This window comes from Paroedura picta, chromosome 18 (assembly GCF_049243985.1).
Source record: "Paroedura picta isolate Pp20150507F chromosome 18, Ppicta_v3.0, whole genome shotgun sequence".
Taxonomy (NCBI): Eukaryota; Metazoa; Chordata; class Lepidosauria; order Squamata; family Gekkonidae; genus Paroedura; species Paroedura picta.
The window spans coordinates 9,520,762-9,546,221 of NC_135386.1; the positions used below are offsets into that span (position 1 = coordinate 9,520,762).

The following is a 25,460-nucleotide window of genomic DNA, read 5'->3' on the forward strand; positions in this document are numbered from 1 at the left end:
GCTGCTGACTTTGATGGTCTGCATGCTGTAGAACAAGGGTAGTCAACCTGTGGTCCTCCAGATGTTCATGGACTACAATTCCCATGAGCCCCTGCCAGCATTTGCTGGCAGGGGCTCATGGGAATTGTAGTCCATGAACATCTGGAGGACCACAGGTTGACTACCCCTGCTGTAGAGACACACCCAAGTGGCCACCTGGCTCTGGTTTTGCGTGTTTGGGCGGTTCCAAGAACTTGATTTCTCCAGCATTGCTGTGTATTTCTCTCTCCTTCTTCCTCTCTCTTTCTCTGCTTGGCTAGCGCCTCCTCAATAAATTCTACTTGTGGCTCTTCCTTCTGTCTTGGCCTGCCTTCCATTATGCAACTCTACCACACATTTGTTTTCAGCAGTACCATAAGAAACCTGCCCTCTGAGAGTGGGGCAAATGCAGCACCATTCATGGAGCTGGCGAAGAAGAAGGAGAAGAAGGAGAAGAATGAGAAGAAGAAGAGGAGGAGGAGGAGGAGGAGGAGGAGGAGAAGGAGAAGGAGAAGGAGAAGGAGAAGGAGAAGGAGGAGAAGGAGGAGAAGAAGGAGGAGGAGAAGAAGGAGAAGGAGGAGGAGGAGAAGAAGAAAGAGGAGGAGGAGGAGAAGAAAGAGGAGGAGGAGGAGAAGAAAGAGGAGGAGGAGGAGAAGAAGAAGAACAGCTTTATCAGTGCTGATCAGAACAGCTTTATCAGTGCTGTGGTGTGAGCCCAAGGTCACCCAGCTGGTTGCTTGTAGAGGAGGAGCGGGGAATCAAACCCGGCTCAACAGCTTAGAAGTTGGCACTCCTAACCACTACACCAAGCTGGCTCTCTGAGACCACCAAAGCTCGAAAGACAACCCTAAGTGCCTAAAACAGGCCTTACAGCTTTCAGAGTAAAATTCCTTGGAACATGTATAGTGAAGAGAAAGTTATCAACCTGGGGCAGGGGGTGGGGTGAGAACAGTGTCCCATAAATTAGATTTGGGGCTTGTAGGAGACGCCTGAATACAGGCCATATTTAAATGAGAAACGGCAGCTCCAGATGTAATTTGTTTTACTAATGTCTTCGGTTCAAAATGCAGAGCTGTTAAGCCCCCCACAGGGGTATCCAAAGTCAAGGTAGAAAGAGAGCCCTCAAGGAAAACAGAAGAACTTTGCTAAGTCAGATGGACGTATTCCTCCAAGCGCCACTCTGAAAGGGGCATGCAAGACGTTTTGCAATACTTTCTCGACTCCTTCCCTCCCTTAATTTAAATCCGGGACTTCTGTAACAACCCAAGCATTACGTTTTACCTCAGGTTCGCCTCATCCAGCATGTTTCTTTCTCAAAATGGCTAGTTGGATGCTCACCGTTAGGAATAAAGTCAACAACTCTCAGCCCTTGCACCCCAGAGGGGAGCCATGTTAGTTCAACATTTAAATATCATTTGTCCTTTCTAACAGCTCCACTAATTAGTTTGCTTAAATCCAACAGCAACCAGGCGTTCGGAGCCTTAAGACCATAATTCTGAAGTAAGCGGTCCCAGTTAAACAGCCGGAGACTGCAACCCATTAGAACAGTTACTTTCTGACGGTCTTTTGACTGATGTTTTTATAGATATATGTATTTTCCATAAAATAGCCTGCTCCACAAGTTCTGTCTGGTTTATATTACGCGGAGAAGAAAACCTGAGGTGTGGAGAGAAAAGCACTAAGCCTCTGCTTGAAAGGCTGACGACGTTTCCTCTCTCAAGGATCATTCCACAGTGCGGAGAAATTGCCTGTGAAGCAATTTTGGGCAATGATCTGTGGAAGAGAGAGAGCCGAAGGAGTGTCCAGCTGGCCGTAGAGTTCCAAGTACCACACCTCATCAGACACTGCTGTGAGACCTCAAGCCTGGAGTGCCCAGCCTGGTTGCCTATGCATCTCATGCCAAGCCACACCGGCTGGCTGCTTCGAGCGGGACACTGTGCTTGTGTTCCACAGGGATCTCAACCAGCCACCCGTGGCACGGAAGGTGACTGGTGCTTTTGCAGGAACTCAACTTGGACCCGCTGATGGACAGCACAACCCAGGAGGTGATAAGTTCCCTGGGCTGGGGTGACAAAATGCCTTGAGCTGTCCCTGCGCAACTGTTGCATCCAGTAGAGAGATATCCTATTCTTCAGCAGCTGCACTGGCTGCCAATGGAGTACAGGATCAGGTTGAAGGTGCTGGTACTTACCCTCAAGGCCATGCACCGCCTGGGTCCTGCGTACTTCAAGTGTGTCCATATCTCCCGAAAAGTGACATGCTCCATCCACTCAGATTGGTGATCCCTGGCCCCAAAGAAATCCGCCTGGTCTCAACAAGAACTAGGGCCTTTTTGACCGCGGCCCTCCTTGGTGGAACAAGCTCCCTGATGAGATCAAGGCACATAAGCAGTTCCGTAGCGCCTATAAAATGGAGCTTTTCCACCAGGCTTTTGTCTGAAGACCAGCAGTGGAGGGTCTCCTACAGCCTGAACCGATCCCTGTCAGGCAACTGTACCACCCCATTGTCCCCAAGCTCATGGCCCTCTCCTCTCGTAATTGTCAGTGTTCAACGCTTCCAAGTTATGCTGAAGTCACCTGTTATGACTATCATGAATGTTATGATCTGCTCCTACTGTTAAAATAGTTTAATGTATGTTCTGTTTTACTGGTTTCTATGTACACCGCCCTGAGATGTAACAGTGAGGGTTGGTATATCGGATGGATGGCTGTCTGGCTCAACAAATGAATGAATGAATGAATGAATGAATGAATGAATGAAGGAAGGAAGGAAGGAAGGAAGGAAGGAAGGAAGGAAGGAAGGAAGGAAGGAAGGAAGGAAGGAAGGAAGGAAGGAAGGAAGGAAGGAATAATGAATGAATGAATGAATGAAGGAAGGAAGGAAGGAAGGAAGGAAGGAAGGAAGGAAGGAAGGAATAATGAATGAATGAATGAATGAATGAATGAATGAATGAATGAAGGAAGGAAGGAAGGAAGGAAGGAAGGAAGGAAGGAAGGAAGGAAGGAAGGAAGGAAGGAAGGAAGGAATAATGAATGAATGAATGAATGAAGGAAGGAAGGAAGGAAGGAAGGAAGGAAGGAAGGAATAATGAATGAATGAATGAATGAATGAATGAATGAATGAATGAATGAATGAAGGAAGGAAGGAAGGAAGGAAGGAAGGAAGGAAGGAAGGAAGGAAGGAAGGAAGGAAGGAAGGAAGGAAGGAAGGAAGGAATGATAGCTAAAGGGAACAGCAGACACTTGAATAGGTGCTCCCCCCTTTTTAGGGATATCTGGCCAACATATAACAGCTTTCCCAGCTTATTTATATTTGTTGGACTCCTATTTATCAAGAAGGGCTTTTCCATTGGCAAATGTCTTTTATTTCAAATGTCCCATGGGGTAGGTTTCACCCAATTCCTGCAGTTTCTGAACCCACCAATTTAACATTGACGATCTGAATGATAAACACTGGATAATTTCTTGACCACTCCCAACGTTTCAAGGTAGCAGTTGGTTCTATTTTAGAGTAGTGCCTTTGGAACAGGCCTTTCTGAGTTGAAACTCTTGAGTTTTTTTGCATTTCCCCTCAGGTCTTCCCCAACCGGATATCACTTGGTTTAAGAACGGGAGTGCCACAAGAAGCCGCTTGTTGACAGTCGTGAATGGTTCCTTACTCCTGAGGAACATTTCATCCGAGGATTCTGGGATGTATACTTGTACAGCCACCAACGCTGTGGGGAAAGCCACAGCCAGAACTGTTCTGCGACTGGCCGGCAAGTGCAAACTCAATGTCTTATTTATCTGTCGAGTTGATATGGATGTTGCTTTTCCCAGCCTCGTACCTAGGCGAGTCTGCCCACAAAGAAAACAAAAACACAATAAAAGTCCTTCTAAACATTTGATGAAAACCAGTAGAGCAGGTAAACTGAGAAACAGCAAAGAAGAAAAACAGCTAAAACCTGGGAATAAAAACAATCAATTTCCCCTCATAGGTATTCCCCCAAGAAATGTTACAATCATCATCCCTTCCTCTCCCCATGACAGACACCCTGTGAATTACGGGAGGCTGAGAGGGCGTTGACAGGACTGCTCTGTGAGAACAGCAGTATCAGGGCTGTGACTAGCCCAAGGTCCCCCAGCTGGCTGCATGTGGGGGAGCGGGGAATCAAACCCAGATCAAAAGCCGCTGCTCTTAAGCACCACACCATGTCCCCTTGCTCATTCCTGGGAAGCGCTTGCCCATAATGTCATTTTTCTCCCCAGGGGAACGACTTCAGCTGCCCCAGACATCAAGCAGTGGCCATCGGAAGAAGCACGTCATGGCATCTGGGACTGGCACAAACATCACCGTGGCCGCTGGGGATCTCTTACGGATAGGTATGTTCCCCAAATGGACTTGTTAGCACCTGAACAGGAGAGGCCTTTTGGCTTTGCTTGCTAGTTTGTACCCCACTTTCCTTCTCAGCAGGGGCTTCATGTGAGTTACGAAGCACTCAAATACAACTTGTGTGTTTGCTTGTTTGTTTATTTTATGATTACATTTAATATCCCGTTCCCCATTTGCATCTTGGGGCTGCTAACAGCCTTGTAAAAAACACAATACAAATAGCAATAAAGCAATAAAAACAATTGCCATTAAAATAGCAACAAAAGAGGTTCCAAAAGAGGGCACCCCTTCTCTCTGTTCTATCCCAGCATTTGCTGGCAGGGGCTCATGGGAATTGTAGGCCATGGACATCTGGAGGACCACAGGTTGACTACCCCTGTTCTATCCAATGGAGAGTCCCATTGGCTAGAATGGAGCAGCTGGGGCCACCCTCTCCCCTGGACATGGACCCCGTGGTCCAATCGTTGTGAAATTTGGAGGGAGGTCAGAAAAGAGCCTCCTGGAGCTACCCTGAAAGTTTGAAGGCTCTAACTGGAACCCCCACTTCCCCAGACTCTGGGAAAGGTGGGAACTTTGGACTTCCCATTAAAGTCAATGGCGCCATTGACTTTAATGGGCGCCAAAGCTGAATCGGTCCAGATCGGTCCCCTGGTGCACCAGCCTACTTTGAGCTGAGGGCTATATGTGGCCATCCTCTGCTGTATGATGCCACTGTAGGTGGGGAGAGGAAGGGAAGGCGACTGTAAGCTGCTTTGAGACTCCCTCGGGTAGTGAAAAGCGCAGAAGAAGAACCAACTCTTCTTCATCTTCTTCTGCCTATCTCCTTGACAATTTGGACCTAATTGATCAAATTTAGGTCCTCATTGTGGTTTCCATCCAAGTTAAGGCAGTGAGAGTTCTCATGCTTCTGTCGAAGTGCAGCAAAGGCAAAGGAAAGACACAGGAATAAGTATTTCAGCTCGTCTTTCTTGCACTCGGACCGTTTTCAAATGGGTCAAAGTTAAGATTGTAATATTCCGGGTGGGGAACAATAGACCTCAGTGTAAGCAGGCAGAGGTGGGAACACACAGAGGCACCCGGCCGAAATAATGTTAGTCATGCTTCAAGCCCCCTGAAATCAATGCGTCACAAGGCGAGTTAGTCATGACTAACTTGCCAGATTGATTTCAGTGGGACTTAAGCACTATTAGCTTTAGTTGGGTTGGGGCCAAAGAGGTAGAAAGCCTTCTTTGGGAATGAGGCCAGTACAAATACTCAAAGCTCCATTTTTCCAAGTGAGTCTTGACCACATTGCAATGACTGGAAAGGAAGGGAGGGGAAAATGAGTTGTGAGGGATGCAGGAGTTAATGGCTTTTGTAAAGGGACGGTGGCTCAGAGGCAGAGCGTCTGCTTGGCATACGGAAGGTCCTGAGTTCAATCCCTGATATCTCCAGTTAAAGGATCTGACAGAGAGTCATGTGAAAGACCTTTATCTGAGACCCTGGAGCATCACTGCTAGTTTGAGCAGACAAGACTAAGATTCATGGACCAAGGCACATGGTCCAAACAGTCATGCTTCAGGAGAAAGCAGTGGGGGGACACATGGTTGGCCTGCAACCGTTCCCAGGTTCTATGTGGAAAGGACCTGGTAGTGGGCAGTGTGGAAGACCTCTGTTCAAGGCACTGGAGAGCTGTGGCCAGTCTGAATCATGGAATAACAGAGTTGGAAGGGACCTCCTGGGTCATCTAGTCCAACCCCATGGAACACCCATGCTCAGCTTTGGGGCCCCTCCTGAAGTTAGTGAGCGGACAACTCAGGACCGCCCAAACAAAGAATGCAGAATTCACAGAGATTTTACTGCAACAGGAGTCATGGCGTCTGTTTCATCCTCACATGATGATTTGTGGAGGATAGACTTGTCAGTGACTATTAGCGGTGATGGGAAAAAACAGATCCTCCATGTCCAGGGGCAATGTACCTGTAAGTATTTGTTTCTGGGTGGGGAAGTACCAGGGTAGGGCTTTGACCTTCACCCTCTGCTTGTAGGATTTCTGGTAGCATCTAGTTGGCCACAGTAAACAAATAGGACACTGGAGTACTGGCCAGATCTAACTCGGTTGCTTTGACATCCTTAAATCCGTAACTTATATAGACGCTGTAAAAAGCGATCCAACATTTTGAGAAAAGACACTAAGACGAGCTTTGCTTCCTAGGCTGCCCTGTGCATCCCGGTCCAAAGAACACCATCCGCTGGTCCTTTAAAAACCAGCCGGTCGAAGAAATCCTGGGCTTCAGTCACAGCACTCTGGTCGAGGGACGTATCCTGGAGGTGGACATTGTCTCCGATCAGCTCGCCGGGCAATACAGATGCTGGACCCCCTCGAGTGTCAAGCTGTTGTCTGTTTGGGTAAATGTCAAGAAGGAAGGTTTGTTGAACGTCCCACGACAAGATTCTTAACCTTTAACCGGGTTTCCTGGGCGAGTGTTTTGAGGTTTTAGTGTTTTTGCAACAACCGGGGATGAGACTCTTAGACAATGAAAGGCATTCGTGAGGCTGGGTCGCCCCGATTTCCCAAGTAAGGGGGGGGGAAATCACTTATTGGAAATAAGGGGGGGAAATCACTTATTGGAAATGATGCCGTTATGATTTGTTGCCTCTCCCTGCCCCCATTCGATAGATGGGTGCCACTGAAGAAGAAGAAGAAGAGTTGGTTCTTATATGCCGCTTTTCCCTACCCGAAGGAGGTTCAAAGCGGCTTACAGTCGCCTTCCCTTTCCTCTCCCCACAACAGACACCCTGTGGGGTGGGTGAGGCTGAGAGAGCCCTGATATTACTGCCCGGTCAGAACAGTTTTATCAGTGCCATGGTGAGCCCAAGGTCACCCAGCTGGCTGCATGTGGGGGAGCGCAGAATCGAACCCGGCATGCCAGATTGGAAGTCCGCACTCCTAACCACTACACCAAACTGGCTCGTTGTGATGGTTCGTTGTGATTCATGGCATAAATTGTCATATCCTGTGGTGAGTTTCAGTAATCAGGGGAGAGAAGAAGAGCTATATAGAGGAGAGCCAGTGTGGTATAGTGGTTAAGAGTGGTGGTTTCTAATCTGGCCAGCTGGGTTTGAGTCCCCGCTCCTCCGCATGCAGCCATCTGGGGGACCTTGGGCTAGTCACAGCCCTCATAGAGGTGTTCTCACAGAGCAGTCCTGTCAGAGCTCTCTCAGCCCTACCCCCCTCACATGGTGTCTGCTGTAGGGAGAGGAAGGGAAGACGACTATCGGAAGCCGCTTTGAAACTCCTTTGTGGAGTGAAAAGTGAGGTATAAAAGCCAACTCTTCTTTGTCTTCTAGGGATGCTGTTGGGGGCACTAACCCTCTGTCATCAAGTCCCAATGCAGTTACCTATAATTTTAGTGTTGAGGAACCTCCCCATCATGACCTTTAGCCACACATTTCACCTCTTTCAGCTGGCACCTTTGGGAAAGGCAAATTTGCAGCCATATTTTCAAGTTGCTGGGCTTAGAAGGGTTGTAACTCTTACCAGAATTGCACTGCTAATTGCCTGGATTTTGATTTTGATTTTGATTTTGATTTTGATTTTGATTTTGATTTTGATTTTGATTTTGATTTTGATTTTGATTTTGGATTTTGGATTTTGGATTTTGGATTTTGGATTTTGGATTTTGGATTTTTTAGATTTATTTCCCGTCTCTCCCAACAGGCTCGAGGCGGGTCACAACAACTAACCCCATTAAAATTCCCATTAAACATCAATCTACTAACATGACGGCTGAAAATCCCATCCCTCCCCCCAATATGTCTCGGAAAAGTCTTCAGAAAGTCCCTCTTCAGCCTCTGAGCCGGTTGGGCATGTGGACCATTACAAGGCCTGAGGGACAGCTCTTGGTGTTGTGGTTAAGAGTGGCGGCTTCTAATCTGGCAAACGGGGTTTGATTCCCCATTCCTCCATAGGCAGCCGGTTGGGGGAACTAGCGCTCATCACAGCCCTGATAGAGCTGTTCTTACAGAGCAGTCCTGTTAGAGCTCTCTCAGCCCCAACAACCTCAAAGGGTGCCTGTTGTGGGGAGAGGAAAGGGAAGGGGACTGGAAGCCGCTTTGAAAAAAGCAGGGTATAAAAAACAACTCTTCTTCTTCTAGACCAGAGCGCAACGGCGCTGTGTTCAGAACTGAGTAAAGAACCCACTGGAATCTCCTTTAGTGGAAAAGCACAGGACATATGAACTGAGAATTTCTCTTATGTGCCCTCTCGATTTCCGGGTACCAGGAGTCATAGAACCATAGAGTTGGGACCTCCAGTGTCATCTAGTCCAACCCCCTACACAATGCAGGAACTCACAGCTAGCAGAAGTGGCACATGATCCTGCAGAATATGGTTGGGAAGCAGAGCTGTGGACACGCCCACCAGAGGCCCCTCCCCTTCCCACCCCCTCCAGGCCCATCATTGGCCGTTTTGGGAAGGGTGAGTGGGTCAACATGACTATATATGGTCATACCACCCGATAAACGTTTTAACGATTTTTTTTTAAATATAAAAAAAATTCATTAGCTGGGAAACCCCAGAAGAAGCCCCAGGGTTTCACAAAACCCTGGTTAAGAGAGCCTGGGTTAATCTCAGGAGGCTTCAGTGGCATTTCATGTTTTCGGGGTGGCTTCGGGCACCTGAGAAAGGGTGTATGAAGGCTCCATGATCCAGCTAAAGGGATGTTTTGGGGTTTTTTTTTGTATTTTGGGTGCTGTCGAAAACAACTTCTTCGTGGTTGAACAAACAACGCCCTCCTCCCCAGCCACACTTTACTAGAACGGCTTCTGGCTTTGAGGAAAAAATGCTCTTTTGGGTATTGTTTTAATAAGGAAACGTTGAGAACCAATAAGTGAAAGGATTCATTATGTGCCACGGGAACGCAACTGTGGACACAGCTGGGAGCGATCAGTTATCCGTGGGCCTGGTGGGACCCTCCTCCCCTCCCGTCTCTCCCCACAAAAATGGACTCCCAACTCCTGTGATGGCACATAAGCCTGTCAGCCGTTGACAGCGCTTCATCGTTTAAGTTATGTCTGGGCAGGGATAGGATCCGTAGGGATGGCCATGCCAAGGAAAAAGGTCTACAGCAGCCTCGCTCAACTTTATTACTGTTGAAACAGTCTTCAGGCTTCGAGAAACCCCAGAAGTGGCGCCAACATACAGAATATGGCTGGGAAGCAGAGCTGTGGACACGCCCACCCATGGCTCCTCCCCTTCCCAACCCCTCCAGGCCTATCATAGGCATGGGAGGGTCGACATGACTATATATGGTCATCTCAGCCGATAAATGTCTAACACAGTTTTTTCCCCCACCCATTTGGGGCCATCCAAACACCCTGGTTGAGAAAGCCTGCTTGAGAGAGTATCGCTTCCTGACAGAAACGGTCTAATTGGTTTAAAATAATAATGTAATTTCCCCCCATCTTGGCTAGTTGTTCAGGTATTCCAGATTTTTAGTAGAATAAGAGTGATGAGAGGTTTTGATTTTGGGTGCTTTTGTGCAGAACAGGAGTAGGTTAGGCAGAGAGGAGGTGACCGGCCTGGAGGCACCGAGTGAGCATCCAATATGGAGTGGGGATGTGATCGCCCAGATCCTAGCCCAGGGGTGGCCAAACTGTGTCTCTCCAGATGTCCATGGACTACAGTTCCCATGAGCGCCTGTGAGCTGGGAATTGTAGTCCATGGACATCTGGAGAGCCACAGTTTGGTCACCCCTGCCCTAGTCCAACATTCTTACAACTCCACCAGGCTGGCTCTTGACTTGATCATCTCGAAGGCCCAGGGCAAAGTCTGTGGATTAACAGTACTGAACGGCAAAACAACAATACCAGTTTATTCTGTGTGCTGGTTCAGAAGCCATTCGGAGTGCGATTTAGAATTTCCCTCATTTGGGGAAAGATCTGGATGCATTTTCAGGAGTTCTTCTGTTTGTGTTCTCCCCAGCTGGGGAAAAGAAACATTAGAGCATGCTTGCCCTATTTGAAGCTTGGCCAGCCACTGGCTGTTCCTTAGGATGCATTTAAGAACTGGAGAAAGCATGGCACATGCTCTGTGTGAGGAAGGACCAAGGGTCAGTCTTCGGCATCTCCAACTAAATGATCTCTGGCAGCAGACTGGGAAGGGCTTTTTCGCAAAGAGAAGCCGAGCACTAGCGTGCTTGAAAGAATACAATAGTTTTGTTGTGACGAGAAACAACTTTGCATAGAAAAAGAAGAGAGAGAGAGTTTTAGTAATCCTAGCAGTTCTGTTCTGCATTTGTTCTTCTGTTCTGGGGGCAAGCAGGGAGGAAATGTGCTCAAAGGAGCAGGAAGTATCCAAGGCGCCAATCAGGACACTGGAGGAGATAATTAAAAAAATATTTGGAAGTTCCTGATCTAACTAGGCTAAAAACACAGCTCCTCCAGTGCCCCCTGCAGGGCATTCTTTGGGTGCATCTGAAATCATGCGCACTACAGATCTTGCATGTTCCAACAAAGACGCTCCTGATGAGCCAGTGGGGTGGAAGTCATGTAAGGCAGGGGTAGTCAACCTGTGGTCCCATGGGAATTGGAGTCCATGGACATCTGGAGGCTCATGGGAATTGGAGTCCATGGACATCTGGAGGACCACAGGTTGACTACCCCTGATATAAGGAACTGTACTGTCCATATAAGACTGCTCATCAGAAGAGATACGCTAGCTGCCCCTCACTTCCCCCCCTGTTGCTCTCTTCCCATCAGAACACAGGTGGGCGCTGGGCGAATGGAGTCCCTGTTCTTCCTTTTGTGGGAATTTGGGGACCCAGGTCCGAAGACTGCTGTGTGTGAACCTGAAGGACCAAAGAGTGAACAAGTCTCTGTGTAAAGACAGCCAGAAGCCCACTGTGCGTTACCGGCCATGCAACATCCGTGACTGTCCTGCCAGGTATACAACTTCCGTCAGTCCTCTCTCCTGGATTTTATACTTTGTGTGTGGGATGAAATGTCACGAAGGTCTCCCAGTTATTTGAAATGTTGAGCACTGTGATATGTTTGAGTTTGGACCTACAGAAAAGCAGTGGGGAAGACTGGGGCTCCCTCTCCCCGCCCCCCCCCTTGCAGTAAGAAACTTCCCAGGCCGCAAGCTTCGGGCTGTGCATGCGCAATGCACATGCATGGCCAGGCCGTGCATGTGCAATGTGCGGCCGCGCATGCACGGCATTCACAGCCAGGCAATCACCCTCCCTGCTGCCGGTCCCCAGCCTGAAAAACGTTGGGGACCACTGGTTTAGAACCTCTGTTGGGTTGTTATTGTTGTATATTGACCATGTTGTATGTTGACTCGTTCCATGTATCCCCTGTGAACTGCCCTGTATGGCCCCTTCCAATATGAACCGCCCTGAGCCATATGGAAGGGCAGTATAGAAATCAAATCAAACCAAAAATCAAATCGAATCTCCCATCGACAAAGACTGTTGATATCAAATAAGGTCATGGAACCGTCATCTTAGCTTCTCTTGTCCGGGAACTTGACTCATTACCTTGTATTCGGATGGGTTCTTTACCGTGACAATGACGGTTTTCTGAATCTGAAGGCGATGATGACTTTCGCTTGTGTTTGTGCTTGCCTTTTCCCTTTCCCTCCTCAGGTGGGCGACCAGTGCCTGGTCCGAATGCTCTGCGTCCTGCGGTCATGGATTTCGCCAGCGGCAAAGGATTTGCAAGCGGGTCAAAGCCAACGGCCTCGTGGCAACGGTGCCCCCAACTGCTTGTGCGTACCAAGAGCGGCCTATGGAGAGGAAGCCGTGTGTGGGACACTCATGTACAGGATGGACAGTTCATCCATGGGGCCAGGTAATGGACTCTTGTGCTGGTGCCATGTGTAAGGTCATATCCTGGTAGGGCTGCCACTTTTTCATAGTCAGAGTAGTTCAGCAGTGGGATAGGCTGCCTAAGGAGGTGGTGAGCTCCCCCTCACTGGCAGTCTTCAAGCAAAGGTTGGATGCACACTTTTCTTGGATGCTTTAGGATGCTTTGGGCTGATCCTGCGTTGAGCAGGGGGTTGGACTAGATGGCCTGTATGGCCCCTTCCAACTCTATGATTCTATGATTCTATGATTCTATGAGCAGGGGGTTGGACTAGATGGCCTGTGTGGCCCCTTCCAACTCTATGATTCTAGGATTCTATGAGCAGGGGGTTGGACTAGATGGCCTGTATGGCCCCTTCCAACTCTATGATTCTGTGATTCTATGAGCAGGGGGTTGGACTAGATGGCCTGTGTGGCCCCTTCCAACTCTATGATTCTATGATTCTATGAGCAGAGGGTTGGACTAGATGGCCTGTATGGCCCCTTCCAACTCTATGATTCTATGATTCTATGAGCAGGGGGTTGGACTAGATGGCCTGTATGGCCCCTTCCAACTCTATGATTCTATGATTCTATGAGCAGGGGGTTGGACTAGATGGCCTGTGTGGCCCCTTCCAACTCTATGATTCTATGATTCTATGAGCAGGGGGTTGGACTAGATGGCCTGTGTGGCCCCTTCCAACTCTATGATTCTATGATTCTATGAGCAGAGGGTTGGACTAGATGGCCTGTGTGGCCCCTTCCAACTCTATGATTCTATGATTCTATGAGCAGGGGGTTGGACTAGATGGCCTGTATGGCCCCTTCCAACTCTATGATTCTATGATTCTATGAGCAGGGGGTTGGACTAGATGGCCTGTGTGGCCCCTTCCAACTCTATGATTCTATGATTCTATGAGCAGAGGGTTGGACTAGATGGCCTGTGTGGCCCCTTCCAACTCTATGATTCTATGATTCTATGAGCAGGGGGTTGGACTAGATGGCCTGTATGGCCCCTTCCAACTCTATGATTCTATGATTCTATGAGCAGAGGGTTGGACTAGATGGCCTGTATGGCCCCTTCCAACTCTATGATTCTATGATTCTGTGATTCAACATGGTCTCATAGGACTTTCCAAACCAGTCCTGTTGATGTGAATCCTGGCTGTCCCGCAGCATCACTGAAGAATGCACATTATGGTGCTTTTATCATTCCCACCTATAGAGTCAGGAAGAGACAAATAGATATTTGGTTCACATTTCCACCTCCCTTCCTGCCATGGCTGGCCCTCCCGGTTTTACAATCAGATTCTTATGACAGGCCTCTGAAAGGGATAAGATGGAGCTATAAAGAATCAGACCACCCAAGAAATGTTTGACAAATTATTTTAAAAAATATTTAAAAATTAAGCAACTCCCACAACATAACCCCAGGTGACAAAGCTGGCTAATTTTTGTGCCGCTGCCATAACAATCTGATGCTCTAAAGTAGCATAGTTTTAAGCTCTATGTTATGATCCGTTTTAAACTGCATTATATCAAATGACCAGATTCTTTTTGGTCTTTTATGTATTGACTTCATACAACTTGGTCTGAACGACTGTAATAAAGTTTGAACTAAAGAACTAAAGGCTATAAAGCAGGGGTAGTCAACCTGTGATCCTCCAGATGTTCATGGACTACAATTCCCATGAGCCCCTGTCAGCGTTTGCTGGCAGGGGCTCATGGGAATTGTAGTCCATGAACATCTGGAGGACCACAGGTTGACTACCCCTGCTAAAAAGCATCATATCACCCAAGAAAAGTTTAACAAATTATTTTTAAAAAATATTAAAAATTAAGCAACTCCCACAAAACCCTGGTTGAGAAAGCCTGATAGAAGGGTATACTCAGGGAAAACCTTTGCAGAACTGTGGTTCTGTGGCAGAACATCTGCTTTGCCTTCCGAAGGTCCCAAGTTCAATCCCAGCTAAAAGGACTGAACGGTAGGAGATGTGAAAATCTTGCCTAATGCTGACTTCAGAGGACCCAGGGGCTGATGCAGTATAAGGCAGCTTTCATGCGTTCACCAGCGATGAGGGCTAAATTTACCCCTGGTGACCACTCTATCCCTCTGGTGACTTGTCCTCCTCATAGGTGTGCTACACACCCCACCCCCCTTTATTATGTCTTCTGGATACCCCTGCCTACATAATGCTGGGTTCCGTTTCTGGATATTTGCACATGAGTATCAATGCAAGTTGAGAAGGAAGGTCTCCCTGGAGAAGAGCCTAATGCTGGGAGCGATCGAGGGCAAAAGAAGAAGGGGACGACAGAGAACGAGGTGGCTGGATGGAGTCACTGAAGCAGTCGGTGCAAACTTAAATGGACTCCGGGGAATGGTAGAGGACAGGAAGGCCTGGAGGATCATTGTCCATGGGGCCGCGATGGGTCGGACACGACTTCGCACCTAACAACAACAAATCAATGCACGTTGCATTGCTTTGGCCTCTCCCCTTTCCTCATACCCGGATCCTTTCCTTGGCAGTGTGCTGGCCGCTGCGTCGACCGTGCCGTGGGCCTGCAGCACCGTCTCATTCGGTGTCAGCATCAGAACGGATCGGTGGCATCGTCCTCGCGCTGTGATGAAGGGAAAAGGTATCGCTGCCGCTTGGGGAGGCATCGGGTTCAACGGGTTTTCAAGCTTGGATGGCTTACCACCTCTCCCCCTAATAAATCACAGGCCAAGGTGGGATGTCCTCAGCAAAGCAGGGGGTTATGCGAGGAGAATCGAGTCAGTTCTCATGGCTCTCTTCCATTCAGGCTTCAGCCCCTCTCCTGAGGAGCTGATCTGATCTGATCTACAGAGCAGCACGCCAGAAGCAGAGAAAGGACCGTCCACCCCTCCTGTCTCTCCCCAGAGGTCTTGGGCACACCAACAGGGCATGATATCAGAGCACCACAGGGGGAGAGCCCTTTTGGAATCTTAGTCAGCTTGGCAAACGTCTTCCATTACTTTGCTGAGATTCTCTGAACCTCATCGAGTGGCAGACTCATGGGCGGGAACCCGGCAATGCGTTCCCACAACCCCACCGATTCGGCCTGCTTGATCCAATCCTTGGGCTTCTGTTTGCGCATCGTGGGGGCAATTCTCAGTCTCGTGTTGCAAGAGCAGGCCTTCAGAACTTGGTTCTCCTGGCGGGCCAGGCAGTTCAGGTGTGAGGGACTGTCATAGCACACCAGTTGGGCAACAGTCAACCCTGTGGCATGCGGAGGAGAAAAATCAGTCAATAAGGATCCTCGCCCCTTATGTGGAACATCCACATAAGGGGTGAGAATACTTGTTCCCTGCCCCTTCCCTCCTCACCCCAACCGCCACCCCCTCTCCTTACCTGCTGGCATATCACGCTGGTCTGGCCCTGCCCCCAACAGCCCCCCGAGGCTGGCCCTGCCCTCCAGAGGGCAGGAGTTGCCTCAGAAGACTGGCAGGGGCAGTGATGACATCAGAGCAATGAGTGCACCTCAGTGTTCTGGCACTGCTGCCGTGGCACATCTACTGTCGCGATCCCTTGAGGTGGACTTAGACTTCCGTAGACTTCCGTTTGAGGCCGCACGCCAGTAGATGTTCCACATCAAAAAGAGGACAGTGGCACACGAGTGCAGAAGGAGAAGGGCCAGTGAAGAAGGTTAAGGGGATGGGGCTGGGAGGCAGGAGAACCTTTAGGATGCTTTAGGATGCTTAGGGCTGATCCTGCGTAGAGCAGGGGGTTGGAGTAGATGGCCTGAATGGCCCCTTCCAACTCTATGATTCTATGATTCTCTGCTGGGGAGAGCCTGCCGCTAGATCTATACTCCAAATGGTGGCTTTTCCTGCCACGCGGTACCAGAGGGGCAAAGGAGCAGCCGAAGAAGGTGCAGCTACATCCGTAGGTCAACACATCCTACGCAGCCGTACCGTCCTTTGGCCTCAGGAAATCTGGCGGTCCCAGAGTGATGCTCAAACCACGCTCTGGTCTTTCTCCTTCCCCCTTCTCCCCCTGCTCCTCGCAAGGCCACCTGCGAGAAGAAACTGCTCCACCGACCGATGCGACGTGTTTTGGCAGACGGGACCCTGGCGGCCTTGCAGCGCGGGCTGCGGGAGCGGATTTCAGTCGCGTCGCATCGACTGCCTCCACCGGAGGAGCCGGAGGCCCATCACGGACCAGTACTGCGCCTGGAGGAGGAGGCCGGAGGCCTGGCGGCACTGCGATGTCACTTCCTGTGGCAGTATGTAAACCTCTATTTATTTATTTATTTAGAAGCCACTGCCCGCTCCGCAGCCCGCGCATTTAGGGAGCGTCCCTGGCCTCTGGACTGGACTTGGTGAGCCGGGCCTTGAGCGAAACCTGCCCTCCCCAGCGATACCTGGGCAGCGTTGCCCCAGTCAGTTGATTCGGAAGAACAAGGAAGCCAAGGAGCTCCTGGGTTAGACTTAGACAGAGCCATTGATGGGACCTCGATCCTTTTAACACAGCTTGCTCACCGTTGTGCCTCCCAGGGGTTATCCAGCCAACATGGTGTGCAAGAGGCCCAAAGTGAGGGGTCAGTGTTTTCACAGACCTTAAACCTGTGTTGTGTTGAGACAGGATCTTGGTGTAGAAAATTAGCACCTGAAGCGACAGCCCCTTTTTCTTTCCAATGTGTGTAATGTTTCGATGTATTTTCCAGAAGGTGAATGCCAGGACACTACTCACTACTGTGCATTTGTAAAGCACCTAAAATTGTGCTTGATAGACGTCTACAGACAAAGGTGTTGTCAGTCATGTCAAGAAGGTTTCTCTTCTCTGGGACATTCCTAATGCCATGACGAAGATCTGACAAGAAGAGAATTTCTCATCTCTCTCAAGTCGAAGTGCTTTGGATCAGTAATGAGTAATATGGGGTTGACTAAAAAGAGAATCTAGGGATATTCCCGACTTGACGTGTGCTTTTGAGCCGGTTTCTCCCCCTTTCCTGAAACGGAAGCTGGGATGGGTGTTGTGAAGAGAACGTCTGTGTAACATTTACAACTTTAACAGCCTCGGAAGGAAAACTCATTGTCTACGAAGCTCTCGGGCAGGTTTCCTGACTGTATCGATCCAGTCCTCGTTTAGTTTACAAAACGTTTTGAAGAGTATCGGAAGGCAGCAACCAACCCGCTCTGCTTGTTACCTTCCCGGTTTTGATCCACTTGTAGACAATACTGGAAACAAATCACAATGCCCCTGGGGGACTTGCAGAAGTTTTGCCGGTGGCTAGCGCTTCCTTCACATCTGACCAACACGTCATCACAGGCCACGTTATCATGGAGATCGGCCATCAGATAGATCCCCGATTCCTTCATTTAAGTGCCTGCAGTAAAAACCAAGGTACTGCCCTTTTATGCTTTGCAGGCCTGCTGAGGGACTGTTTTTCCATCAGCGAGGTGTTATTTTGGGGCGTGGCTTCCATGGCGTCCGCTTCATTCTCCCTGGAATCTGATCAAAGCGAGGGCACGGTTAGTCTAATATGAATCTACATGGGAGCCTGGAATGAAAGTTTTATATTTTGAGGAGTGTTCTCTTCTACTCCGTCAGATGGGAAATGAGGAGTCAGTCCCTGGCCAAAACGTGTCTGTCAGGCTGGATTGCCCCTGAAGAAACGGCCTATGCTTTCCCAGTCACTGGAAAGTTTAAAAAACAAAACGGAAAGAGCTGCTGTATGTTCCAATAGACATGTGTTAAGCATCAGCTTCATTCCTCTTGACTAGCATGCATTTAAAGTTATTGCATGCCAGTAAATTCTCAACATGACAGACTTGAAGTAGCTCTTTTTTACGCTCACCAATTACTTGTGCGAGTCCAGCAAAAAAAAAAAATAGAGGCAGTTAGCTTTTAAGAAACGAAAGCCGTGCAAAATTGGAAATAAATCTGCCAAACTTCGGGATAACGAGATGGTGTTCTCGATGTTCCAGCTCCAAAAGTTACGGAAAACAGCAACCAAAATTTACCAGAGGGTGAGGAAGACCTGCCCGGAGCCAACCAACCAGGAGGATAAAAATAAAATTATCATTATTATTGTGAAGTAGCAGGGGGACAGGAAATCTGTCAACTTGTGGACAGTGGGAGCAGAGAGAGAAAATATTCCCCTGTAATGCTAGTACCGGGGCAGGATGGGGGCATTGCAATGACACTGTCAGTTCAGGACAAACCAAAGAACCGCAATGCAACACGTAATTAACTTACAGCATTTACTGCCAGATGATAGCGGTGGAAATTGGCTTAGGTAGCTTTAAAGGGGGATTAGACAGATTCCGAGTGCTATAAGCCATAAGCCATCACAGGCAGATCAGTGGAAACTCCACGTCCCAAGGTGGTATGCCCCCAATTACCAGACTCCGGGGAGTACGGCGGCCTTGCTTGGGAAATTTCCAGTCGCATCTGGAGTAGTGGACTCTAGGTCGGCTCTCCTGATGCTCTCCTGATGCCCAAGCTGTAGCTGAGGAAGATCTAATCATTTTCATTGGTGGGCTGGAGCTTCTGTGAACATGCTAGAAGGTACAGTCTGTTCAGCCTTTCTCAACTATTTTTCTGTTGAGAAACCCCTGAAACATTCTCCAGGCTTTGAGAAACCCCAGAATTGGCGCCATCATGCAGAATGTGTGTAGGAAGCAGAGCTGTGGATGTGCCCACCTGGCCATATCACTCATAAAGGTTTAAAATATAAACAAAGTTTACTCCCACTCATTTTGGAAACCTGTCCAGGCCCGTCAAGAAGCCCAGAAAGCCTCAGCTAGACTTTATAGTCAGCACAGTAACTGTATTCATTTAATATAATGAGTTTTTGCCTCACTGACCATGAGACTGGGTAGCAACCCTCCATCTCGGTTTGCTGTCTCCTCCGCTAACTTGCAAGGGAGAGATAGACCTACTTGTGATCTGATCCAAGAGTAGCCCTTTGAACCAGTTTGCAGTTACTGGAATTCAGTGGTGAAACCTTTCCTGGACTGAACCATTTCACTGTGACGGGGTTGAAGCGTTGGTGGCGAGGAACCTCCCTACAAAAGCCAACAAATGGAAAGACAAGATGCCAGAGAGAAAGCTAGGTTGAACTCTGCTCCCTGACTTGGTAAATGTTAGAAGAAAAACTTGCCATTGAGTCCCAGTTGACTCATGCTGATGTCATCCACAGGGCCTTCCAGGAAAGAGACAAACGTCAAAATATACTGAAAGGGTCATCTAAAGCAGGGGTAGTCCACCTGTGGTCCTCCAGATGTCCATAGACTACAATTCCCATGAGCCCATGCCAGCGGTTGCTGCCAGGGGCTCATGGGAGTTGTAGTTCATGAACATCTGGAGGACCACACATTGACTACCCCTGATCTAAAACCCATGAGAAAGGGAAAAAAAAAACCCAGACTCCTGGCCAATGTGGCCTGGAAGAAAACTTCCTGACCCCAGAGTATTCCCCAGGCTATGTAAGAGCAAGCCATGAGAGCAGAGCACGGACTCATTCCTGCCTTTCTCTCATGAACGGCCTAAGTTCACAGAACCAGCCTTGCAGTCAAATGGACCATCTGGCCACTGCTTTAAAACAGCCATGGAAGGAGAGCCCAACAGCTCCGAGGGAGCCTGCTCCATGGAGGAACTGCTCTGTCAAGCGGAGGTGGTTTGCCATTGAATTCCTCTGTGTAGCAACGCAAGTCTTTAGTGGTTGTCCCCACGCCAGGTCCTACCTGTGGTCAACCTTGCTTAGCTTCCAGTGGAGGGACTGATGCTATAAAATGCTGACGTGGCAGATTGATGAAGAGCATCCCCATGCGGTCCTGCCAGTTGTGTATCCTAGCTAACCCTTTTTAGTACACATTAACATCAGGGGGAGAATTAAATATGGGCTGTTGAACTTTGGATCTTTGGCTGGATCATTACCCTACCTTTCCAATCAGTCATGGGTCTTCTTTGTTTATACCGTTGTTTTTAAATTAAAGTACATGTAATATACTTTTGTATATATTTATTATGTGTTCTAAAAGTGCAATATTTTTTGTACAGTGTGTAATAAAGATTTTGAAACATATATATATATATATATTGCTGAAACTGGTTCGTGTTTTTTGGTTTGTGTTTAACGTTTGAAAGCAATGAACTGCTGTTTTGGTTAGGAGCACATAACCTAGAGCAGGGGTAGTCAACCGGTGGTCCTCCAGATGTCCATGGACTACAATTCCCAGGAGCCCCTGCCAGCATTCGCTGGCAGGGGCTCATGGGGATTGTAGTCCATGAACATCTGGAGGACCACCGGTTGACTACCCCTGACCTAGAACAGGGGTGGCCAGACTGTGGCTCTCCAGTTGCCCAGAGACTACAATTCCCACAAGCCCCTGCCAGCACTGACAGAGGCTCATGGGAATTGTAGTTTCTGGGCAACTGGAGAGTCACAATTTGGTCACTCCTGACCTAGAGAATAAATGTTAAATCTGCTTATTATGAGCCTCTATCATTATTCTCATGCGACAACAGTAACCAAAGACGTTTAATGTTACTCGTTCATATAGATTGTTTTTATTTCACAAAATCAATACTACTTTGGTTGCCCCAGCTGGCATCAACAGAGGGAAAGGATTCGTTATTTTGCAAGATTCATTACTGCATGGAAACTGTTTGGCATCTTGCCGGATGGTTTTTGCCATCTCTGCTTCCCCAACCAGCAGCTGAATAGGTAAGAACAGAGTCGTTTTTTATGCACTGCTTTTCTCTACCCGAAGGAGTCTCCAAGCGGCTTCCAATCGCCTTCCCTTTCCTCCCCCCACAACAGGCTCCCTGTGAGGCAGGCGGGGCTGAGAAAGCCCTGAATGTCATTGCTCTGTGAGAGCAGCACTATCAGGGCTGTGATGAGCCCAAGGTCACCCAGCTTGCTGCATGGGGAGGAACGGGGAATCAAACTGCTCTTAACCCCTACACCACATTGACTCTTTGTGCTGTGGCAGACAGCTTGGATTACTTAGGTCAGTACTCTGTGGCTTCCCAGCGTCTTGAGTGGTGGTCCTTCCCAAAAATGAACCCAGCACCCTCTGCCTAGATTGCAGGGGTTATACTATGGCAGCATGGCCCCACCCCAGAACTATACAAATGCACATAAGAGACTTCAGAATCAGAACATTCATCTGTCATGGTCACTTTTGTCTTTTCTGCGAATGGGAGAGGCTTTCCATGGACTTTAGGAGAGGTCCTTCCCAGCCCTTGTTCCCTGGGCCCGCTTTGGGTTGAACCTGGGACCTTCTGCGTGCAAAGCAGATGTTCTACTAAAGAGCCATGGCTCCTCCCATTGTAGCTGCTGCAAGGTCAGCCTACAATATTTGATGTGATGAACAATGTACACGGGGAAGCGATCAAGATGCAGAAGGTCAAAGGCTTCCTTTCTGGAGAGAATAACCCTATAAGGCTCCTCCTGGCCAGCTGGCTTCACCCCTGCTCCAATTCCGATTCTCCTTCACTAGCTGCATTCTGACAAACCCAGCTATTTTCCACCTTCCACCCAAGCCAGATATCCATCTGAGGAGCAGCAAGCAAATGCATGAAAAGCATTGTTTGTGCCATGATGTGTGGCAATGTGGAAACTCCCTTGGTAGATTTCACCCGATTTCCATGGGTAGATTTCACTTTCTTATCCCAGCAAATATCTAAAAGAAACCATTAAGCATACACTGCACAGAAAATGTGCTTTCAGAAAGCTCTGTTCTTAGGGCACAGTGGCCAAACTCCAGTTCGACACTTCAGAAACAAAAAACAGGAAACATAAAAGAATGTCATACATTTTAATTGATTTTTCTCCATTTCCGGAACGCTAAATTTACATAGGGCAAAGAAGAGAACAAACAATTTGTGTTGCGAGAGTACCAAGGACGCCACATGGAACTCTAGGGACAGAAGTCTGTCTTTGTCGTCTTTCTTGTCCCCACTGATTTCTTTTGTGATGTCTTTAATGACATCCAGTGCCTGATGTCAATCTCTGAATTTGGTATTTAGTCCTTATCGTGTGCCACGTGTGTAGTGTACCCAGGAGACCCTATAATTGTCAGACTGTTTGGCAGCCAGGCAAGAGACATTTGGAGGTAGTTTTGCCATTCCCTCCTTCTGCATCTTGACCGTTGTTTTCCTTGGAGGTTTCCCACCCAAATACTAACCAAGGTCAACCCTGCTTAGCTTGCAAGATATGACACGGTTGGGCATGCCTGGGGCATCCAAGTCTAGTTGGCATTTGTGGATTTGGAATACAGTACATGGGATTAAATGATAGTTCAGCTATATAGTGGCTTTCCCTAAAGTAATGAATACAAGATTACATGCTGGTCGGATCAAATCATGTGGGAAATAACAAGAATAAACCAGAGCTAGTGCTTGCTCCACAGACTCAGCCACAGCACACAGTGAATCCCGAATAAACAAAAGCAAAACAGAAATTCACCCTGTATAAGAAACCAATAATATATTCACATTATTCTTAAATTCAAAAAAATGCTAACAGTACCAATGGCCATCAATCCACATTCAGGATGTTTGCATAGAATGATGACAATTAATATGCAAATTAAGAGCCTCTTGTGGCGCAGGGTGGTAAGGCAGCCGACATGCTGTCTGAAGCTCTGCCCATGAGGCTGGGAGTTCGATCCCAGCAGCCGGCTCAAGGTTGACTCAGCCTTCCATCCTTCCGAGGTTGGTAAAATGAGTACCCAGCTTGCTTGCTGGGGGGTAAACGGTCATGACTGGGGAAGGCACTGGCAAACCACCCCGTATTGAGTCTGCCATGAAAACGCTGGAGGGCGTCACCCCAAGGGTCAGACATGACCCGGTGCTTTACCTTATGCAAATTAAAGTGGCAAGTGCAATTTATTTTACAAAATATTTTTCTTTGCTGGCACAAGGCACCATAATGGCACCGTGCCTAGCTTGCAAACAATTAGCTTCACTGACAAAATGCCTGGCTTACCAGTCAGTTAACATTTCATGGAAACATCAATTTTATTTTGTAGGCTTCGATACTGCTCGGAACATCATGAAGCCTGACAAACAGGGCTTCCGGATAGATGCCTGTTTCACTGCATGCTTCTTCACGTGTGAAAAATATTGCCCAGTCATCAACCAGCTTGACAAACATATTATTACTTCCATAGCCACCTGGAGTATACAGCAGAGAGGGGAAGCCTTCTGGCCACTGAAATATTATTTCACTTTAATCTGCATATTTATTGTCAATTGTACTTGTATGTAAACATGCGGAACATGAATGGATCATCATTGTTACAAATATTTTGTCAATGTTACTGTTAGCATCTGGGGCCAAGGGACCAAGCCCTATGAAGATAGGTTGAGGGACTTGGGAATGTTCAGCCTGGAGAAAAGGAGTTTGAAAGGGGACATGATAGCCCTCTTTAAGTATTTGAAAGGTTGTCACTTGGAGGAGGGCAGGATGCTGTTCCCATTGGCTGCAGAGGAGAGGACACGCAGTAATGGGTTTAAACTACAAGTACAACGATATAAGCTAGATATCAGGGGAAAAAATTTCACAGTCAGAGTAGTTCAGCAGTGGAATAGGCTGCCTAAGGAGGTGGTGAACTCCCCCTCACTGGCAGTCTTCAAGCAAAGGTTTGATACACAATTTTCTTGGATGCTTTAGGATGCTTAGGGCTAATCCTGCGTTGAGCAGGGGGTTGGACTAGATGGCCTGTATGGCCCCTTCCAACTCTATGATTCTATGATTCATTTTTTAAACTTAGAATAACATGTGAGTATATTATTAGCTTCTTATATGTGGTGATTTTTTTTTGTTTTTGCCCCATTAGCAAAAAAAAAGAAAATCAATTAAACAAAGCCCAAGAATCTATTAAACAAACCAACCAAAGCTAAAATCATATTCTGAATATCACATGCAACTCAATGTCAACTCATTTCTCGCCAGGTAAAACTGATCTGGACAATGCAGAAGACAACCACAGGCCCGTCTGGCCAAAGATCCTGAGATTAAAACCAAAGGAACAATTTAGCCACTACCAGGTTCAAAGGGGTAATGGCTTGGGGGCAGAGCATCTGCTTGGCAGGCAGAAGGTCCCAGGTTTAATTCCTGGCATCTCAAGTTAAAAGGATCAGGTTGTAGGTCAGGGGTAGTCAAACTGCGGCCCTCCAGATGTCCATGGACTACAATTCCCACAAGTGGGAATTGTAGTCCATGGACATCTGGAGGGCCGCAGTTTGACTACCCCTGTCGTAGGTGATATGGAAGATTCTTACCCTGACATCCTGGAGACTTGCTGCCAGTCTGAGTTGACAATACTGACATGGATTGACCAATATTTTGACACAGTGTACGGCAGCTTCGTATGTACACGTGTGCAGCTCTGTGTTTCCAATGGAATGTGAATCACGGCTGGCCTCAGCCTATGACCAAACAGTCCTGGCCCTTCCTTTGTTGGGGTGATCTGGGACAACTCAGGCGACGTGTGAATTGTCTTGATGAATGTGCTTCCAGAAAGTTCAGCACCTTGAAATATCTAACTCTGTGTGCTTGTGTGTGTATCACTGTCATGGCAAACCTCCCTAAACCAAAGAACACAGGGGAGGCCCCAACAGCAAACGAATTAAAGATAAAACTGCACAGTTCCCAGTATTCTGCTCTTCCCTAGGGAAATCACAAGAGAAGTAAATGATCTCTGTCATCTTGACATGTGATTGGATCCTGCAAGAACCCGAAAGCCCTTGCAAAGGCAGGGACTAGCCCATTAAGCATTAGAACAACTGGGAGGAGAGGGCTTTGACTCTCTGCCTCATTCCCCAGTCTAAATTAGAAACATCTGAATGGTATGAAAAGATAACCCAGAGCTCCTTGGGAAAGGCTGCTTTGAGCTTTGAGAACCCCACGGCGAATTGTATAGAAAAGATTCCCAACGTGTGGCCAGTAACACCTGCAAGTGGAACATATCTTGAAATTTAGACAGTGTATTTGGGCTCTTGAATAACAAAACATGGAAGACTTAGAATGTTTCATCCTAACCGTTACTTAAGACGGGCTTACTGTTTATCCGTTGCAATTCAGCCGACATTTTAACTGGTTATGCAAACCACCACTGGGCAACGGAGGTCTGTAAACTTCTGAATTAGCAGAAAATGACCATGTTGGTGCTCCGGTGCTTAACAATCGATCCTTTTTTTAAAGAACTCGTAATATATAGGCTAAGAGCCTCTTGTGGCGCAGAGTGGTAAGGCAGCAGACATGCCG

At 47.9% G+C, this 25,460-nt stretch overlaps 1 protein-coding gene across 3 annotated transcripts in view; it reads left to right on the forward strand.

Moving 5' to 3' along the window:
• The window catches only part of ADAMTSL3 (ADAMTS like 3), a 231,641-nt gene extending 211,357 nt beyond the window's left edge, over positions 1 to 20,284 (forward strand). For all 3 annotated transcript variants that reach the window (XM_077317250.1, XM_077317249.1, XM_077317251.1), the window contains exons 24-31: positions 3,593 to 3,775; positions 4,266 to 4,379; positions 6,584 to 6,796; positions 11,131 to 11,314; positions 12,018 to 12,222; positions 14,743 to 14,852; positions 16,246 to 16,460; positions 16,902 to 20,284. In XM_077317250.1, coding sequence (XP_077173365.1) covers positions 3,593 to 3,775; positions 4,266 to 4,379; positions 6,584 to 6,796; positions 11,131 to 11,314; positions 12,018 to 12,222; positions 14,743 to 14,852; positions 16,246 to 16,460; positions 16,902 to 17,032 — 1,355 coding nt within the window. In that variant the 3' untranslated portion in view covers positions 17,033 to 20,284. The remainder of the gene's footprint in view (positions 1 to 3,592; positions 3,776 to 4,265; positions 4,380 to 6,583; positions 6,797 to 11,130; positions 11,315 to 12,017; positions 12,223 to 14,742; positions 14,853 to 16,245; positions 16,461 to 16,901) is intronic.
• The last annotated feature ends 5,176 nt before the right edge of the window (positions 20,285 to 25,460 follow it).